The sequence below is a fragment of the Populus euphratica genome, unplaced genomic scaffold, assembly GCF_000495115.2.
Source record: "Populus euphratica unplaced genomic scaffold, PopEup_1.0 scaffold213.1, whole genome shotgun sequence".
In the NCBI taxonomy this organism is placed as follows: domain Eukaryota; kingdom Viridiplantae; phylum Streptophyta; class Magnoliopsida; order Malpighiales; family Salicaceae; genus Populus; species Populus euphratica.
The window spans coordinates 926,701-932,826 of NW_011499916.1; the positions used below are offsets into that span (position 1 = coordinate 926,701).

Sequence of the window (6,126 nt, forward strand, 5' to 3'; positions counted from 1 at the left end):
TATAATAAAATATCAATCCATAGAATTGAATTAAATTATAATGTTTGGAATACATGCAGAAATGAATTGAATTAACTATTTTGACTATTTTTCCTTTAATTAAAAAATAAACTTGTTACAAAGACTCTTATGATTATATTGCCCTTAATTCTTACATTATTTTTTTTTATCTTTATTTATAAATCTACATCTTGTATTTAGATTTATATAGTTGTTAATCGACTTTTTATTATTGTTTTTCAATGTGGTTTTTCTTCTTTTACTTGTGACTGTTTTGGGCTATATATAAAAGATTAATTAATTAACAATTATTAATATTTTTTTAATCTTAGATCAACTAGCCTAATAGTACGATTAAAGATTTTCAAAAGTTTTCTTTGTTATTCATATCATTAAAAAGGACCAATTGTTATTTAAGAATTTATCCTTTTAATATTTTTATTGGATAGTACAGTTGAGAAATTAAGCCTCCTCCTAGGTTACAGCAAGTTTCACTAGTAAAAATATGACGAGATAACAGTATTTTGAGGTATCACAACATGCACTAGCATATATACTACTTAAAATCAATGGAGTTGATCAATGAGGAAAGTGCTGGTGAGCTGCTTCAAGCTCAAACTCATGTATGGAATCATATATTCAACTTCATAAACTCCATGACTTTGAAATGTGCTGTTCAACTAGGCATACCAGATATGATCCAAAAACATGGCAAACCCATGACCCTCTCTGAGCTTGTTTCTGCCCTACCAATCCACCCATCAAAAGCTCAATACGTCCACCGCCTTATGCCTGTTCTCGTGCACTCTGGTTTCTTTTCCCAGCAAACTCTTGATAGCATTCACAGCCAAGAAGCCTACTCCCTTACCCAATCCACTCGTCTCCTCCTCAAGGATAACCCCTGGAGTAGAAGACCTCTTTTACTTCTGGGGCTCGACCCAGTTCTGACAAAACCATGGGATTGCTTGAGCACCTGGTTCCAAAATGATGAAGCCACCGCATTTAGTGTTGCCCATGAAAAGACACTTTGGGAGTACGCTGACCAAGATCCAAGACTCAACAATCTCTTTAATGATGCCATGGCTAGTGATAGCATACTAGTTAGCAAGTTGGCTGTAAGCAAATGTAAAGGCACCTTTGATGGAGTGAATTCTTTGGTGGATGTCGGCAGGACAAGAAGTTATGAAAAATTTAAATATATTATATTATTTATTAATTATATTAAATATGATTTTTAAATTTTTTATTGTTATATATATATATTTTATTTTAAACATTTATTTTTTTATTTCATTTTTTAGAATTTAATTTTTATATTAATTTTAATCTTTATTTTTATAATTGTTATTTGTTATTTCCTTATCTTTTTTAATTGAAATTTTTTATTTATTAAATTTTGTCCTCATTCTTTGATTGTTACTTATTTTATTTGAAATAATTTATGAAATGGTAATTATTATTATTTTAATTTTTCATCTTCTAATTTTTTTTATTTTTTAGATTTGATCTCTATTATTTTGAATATCATTTATTTTATTTGAGATAATTTATAAAATTATTTTTTTTTTCAATTTCATTCTCGTTCAACCTTTTAATTTGTAAGATTTATTTCTCATTATTTTAATAAACTTGAAAAAAATAAAATATTAATAAGATATTTTTCTAACTCATTTTCCATGACATAACCAAACACTAGAAAGTTTATTATACTGTCAAATATCAGAAAATAATTTATTTTTCTAAAATTTACTTTCCAAAAAAAAAACTATTTTCTAGCAAACAAAAACAAACTTTTTTCTCTTATGTAAACAAATTCATTTTATTTATAAGGATTTATAGCCATCATGTCTTACTAGTTGCTCGTGACTTGTATGGAGTATTAAAATATATTGTTAGAAGTAAAAATTGTTGTTCAAACATTTAGTGAGTAATAAAACCAATAATTGTTAAATCAGAAGAATATACTAAGCAAAAAATTGTTCTAGAAATAACTAGAATTTATTCAAGTTTTAAACTATAAACATGCAATTTTATATACCATTGCAAACTTGCAATCAAAACTAAAAACTATCATCCATTCTAAATGTATATTTAAAGTTGCATAAGAGATAGAAATATAATTCTAACTTGTATACTAATCATATAATATATCCATGATTAGATTAAAATAATGAAGGAAAAATATTTTAAAACAATAAAGTTTTTTATTGTTATTTTTAATAATTAATTCTTTCTCCTTAATGCTTCATTGATCCTCACCTAAAACAATTATGATATTTGCAATATACCCTTTAAGATCCCAATAACACTTTATTGTTTAGATGCACTTCTCAAGAGAGCATCTGAACAAGGTCTAAGAATCAAAGTTAATTGAGTATAAGCTTTAAAGTGGGGGGAAAGAGTTTGAAAGTGTGTAGAATGTGTAAAAAACTTTAAAAATTGAAGTGGGGAAGAATATATAAAATCAGGATAAATAATGAAAAAACTCTTCTTTTACCTTTTTTTTTATAATAGATTATGGAATCAAAACTGATAAAGAATTAATAATGATGATTACTAGAACTGATTTTCATCTTTACCAACTTTGATTAACTTTCATAAAACCAAAACTAAACCTAAAAGTTTTGGATGCTTTTGAGTTGAAAAAACTAATATGATCTAAAGAAACTCTTCTATAAGAAAACTTATTAGATTTATGGGTTGAATTGGACAAAACAATGGGCTAGCAAAATAATTATTTATTAACTAAAGAGTTATTTTATAATAAACCTAAATTTATGATCAAAATATTTTATAAAAAAATAAACCCAAAACCAAGACTAAAGACCTGAAACTTGGATCAAGGAGCTCGAGCCAAAACTTAGCTGATATAATCACGCATGTGTGAGTTAAACTCATACTACTTTACTAAGATTTATTTATCACTCCTTAACTTCCCACTATATAAACAAAAAACAATAAATTATCTCTTTTCTTTTCTATATAGGATAAAGGGTTTTTGGTTTTATAAAAATATGTCAACCAATAGTTCTTTGAGATTAATTCTCATTCATCCATAACTTATTTTAATTATATTAATATTTCATATTAATAAAGTTTTGTTGGAGAATAATTTTTAACAAAGTTTTGACCTTAAAATTGAGTGGACACCACTTTAAATTTGATCTTAGAGATGCCTTTTAATCATGTTTTATTAAAAAACAATTTCAACAATCCTCCATATAAATGAAAATTGTCCGGCTAGTATAAAAGACTTGAAAAGTTATAGAGACATAATAATTTGATAGATCACTACATCAAGATAGGTTTCTTTTAACTTTGAACATTTTTTATTGAAAAACTATCATATTTACTCGATTAAATAGGGAACGCGATGTCTTAAACTATTCGACCTTTAGTGTAAACCAAAAAAATAATATTCACATAGTTTTCTACCTAGATATTTACTTTGATTCTTATTATTATGTTTATTTTGACCCTAAACAAATCTTGGATTTATGAATGTTTTTATAGAAATTTGTCTTTATCAAAGTTCTTAAAGAAATGATCATATTTCTCATTTATATAGGTGATTTTTCATTAAGAGTATTTATTTATACTCTACATGGTATACCAATACATAAAAATAAATAAGAGCTCAACTCATCATTTTATCACACTACAGTTAGCACCTATTTCATCATAGGAATAAACAGGAAATAATATTTTTTTAATGCTACAAAAAATATTATATGACTTAGTTTTCTTTTTGAATTTGGATTTTGAGATCTTTAATCAACTAGTTATGGTCACCATCATTATTCTCTTTTATTTTTAAAGTTTTTAAACCTTTTCTCTTCGATGAATTATACATAAGATTTATTAATAAATCTTTAGTCAATGGATTTGCAATATTTTACTTTGCATTTTCATAGTCAATGAAAATAATTTCAATTGAGAATAAGTATTTAATAATACTATATTTATTATATACATGTCTAAATTGAGCATTATATATTGCTTTCAACTTAAGACTAATTGTCGCATTGGACATAAATTATTGGCACTGATTCTGGCCAACATAGAATATCCTCTAAGCAATTTCAAAGCCTCTCAACTATCTCTGCACCTTTATCAAGAGCAATAAAATTTGATTCCATCATGTATCCTATGACATAATTTTACTTAGAGGATTTTTATGACACAATTACTCCACTATGTGTGAAGACATTTCCGCTAATGGATTTTGAATTCTTAGTATTAGATATTTAATATACATCACTATACCATTCTAATACTATTGTGTAACCAGTATAATATCTTTCATAGTCCAATGTATACCTAAAATATTTGAGTACCTTTTTTATTGCTTTCAAATGATCCATAATTAGATTATTGGTAAATTTTCTTAAAAAAGAGTCACCAATTGGTTGCTCGTTGTTGTGTTATATGTGCCATTGGTGAAAATATCGATAATTAAATACTAGAAAATAACCATTAGCTAGAAAAGAGGTGTTCAGACTAGATAGATATTGTTACCTATTTTTGGATCCCCACACAAAAAAAATAAAAAAAGAAAAAAGAAATAAAAATTATCAAAAGAAAACCAAAAAAATATATAGTAGTGAGAGGAAGACACAAGGGCGTCTAGAAAATAGCCAAAGATTGGTTGATGGAGTTTAAAAATACAAAAAATGAAATTTGATAGTATATATTTTTACTTTTAAAGGCCTTATTTAAAAAGAAATTTTAATTTGAGAAAGAAAAGTCTAAAATTAGATGTTTAAAGACTCAATTAGATTTGTATGAAAGATTAATTAAGTTTATGAATGGTTTGATTGCAAGAAAAAATAATTTTTAAGTATATTTAGGCTTTAATTGGAGGAAATTAGAGTTTAGGGGTCAAATTAAAATTTTTAAGAGTTAATTTAGTCAAATCAGGGGCTTAATTGCATAAATATTGAAGTTTGATGGGCAATTAAGGACTTTATTAAAGAAATACAAAATCAAGGACCAAACTGGAAAAAGGCACGTGAATATAAGGGCTGAAATTGACCAAATTAAAAGCCAAATTAAAGAAATTTGAAGTTTGTTGATCAATTGAGGGTCAAAACACACAAATTTAAAACCAATGATCAAAGTGAAAAAGACGACCAACTTCAAGGGATGCATTTGAATTTGACAAGGATGCATTTGAATTGATTCTTAAAATCAAAATCTCAATTGAGGGTGTTGCGATGTCGTAGTTACACAAATTAATTACCTTAACTTAAATAAACAATATAGTAGAGAGCAAGTAAGGGGTTGAAGGTTTAGTTCAAATTTTTATGTTAGATAATATGTAATTTAGGGGAAGTTTGGAGATTATCTAGGCTACAATAGAATAAAATATTCAAGCTAAATTAAACAAATCAGAAAACAATCAAGAGAACAAACCTTGGTTTCAAGTAGACGTCCACCTACGAAAATCAAATCAATCATTGAAACGATACATCCTTTTATATTCTGAATATTTATCTTTTTTTTAAGGTTAGTTAGTTAACCGATTCGCAGTATAACTAACCCTAACTATCAAATAACCACAATGTCCGCACTAGTAATTTAATTGAATGGCAGCCTTAAGAACTAGACAAGTTAATTAATCTAGGTATATAACTGTCTGCAGTACATATTTGATTTAATCGAATATTTTTTGTAAGATTAATAACATATATCTACTATGATTATTAAACTCAATTGTTTCACAAGTTTATATACCATAACTATGATTTTAATAGCAAATTTAACAATATATTATTTACAATAATAACTTAGAGTCTGCTTTAGCAATTAAAATAAATAATAACAGGAAATCAGCATAGAAAAACAAATATATTCATTATATAAACTATAAAAAAAAGTAAAATAAATCTTACAGTTCTTGAAATCCAAAGGTTTTTATATCCTTACAACCAAGAAAAAGTGTTTAACCTTATATCTTTATTGAACAACTAATCGAAAGGAAAGAAGAATGCATGATTTCATGTTTTTTAAGTAAAGGGTACGTTTTCTCTTCTTTTTTTGGCCAGACCTCTCTTTCCTTTCTCTCTTTCTTTTTATTTCATATGAAACCCTAATTTTCCTTTTCTACAAAATAGTTTTTTTTTT

General features: G+C 26.2%; 2 protein-coding genes across 2 annotated transcripts in view; both read left to right on the top strand.

Moving 5' to 3' along the window:
• Positions 1-524: 524 nt before the first annotated feature.
• LOC105134666 (trans-resveratrol di-O-methyltransferase-like) lies at positions 525-2,374 on the top strand. The gene is made up of 2 exons (XM_011039158.1): positions 525-1,179; positions 2,322-2,374. Exons 1-2 carry the CDS (start codon positions 570-572, stop codon positions 2,372-2,374), a joined length of 663 nt encoding a protein of 220 aa, XP_011037460.1. The 5' UTR covers positions 525-569.
• LOC105134655 (trans-resveratrol di-O-methyltransferase-like) overlaps positions 539-6,126 on the top strand; it is an 18,590-nt gene continuing 13,002 nt past the window's right edge. The window contains exon 1 of the mRNA XM_011039139.1: positions 539-565. The gene's annotated coding sequence lies outside the window, so the exon portion shown is untranslated. The remainder of the gene's footprint in view (positions 566-6,126) is intronic.

Bases quoted from the DNA above. Each gene is read 5' to 3' on its own strand.
- LOC105134666 (XM_011039158.1), top strand. From the start codon at position 570: ATGGAGTTGATCAATGAGGAAAGTGCTGGTGAGCTGCTTCAAGCTCAA. The intron at 1,180-2,321 runs GTTATGAAAAAT...TTTATTGTTTAG, and splicing joins GGATGTCGGCAGGACAAGAA to ATGCACTTCTCAAGAGAGCA.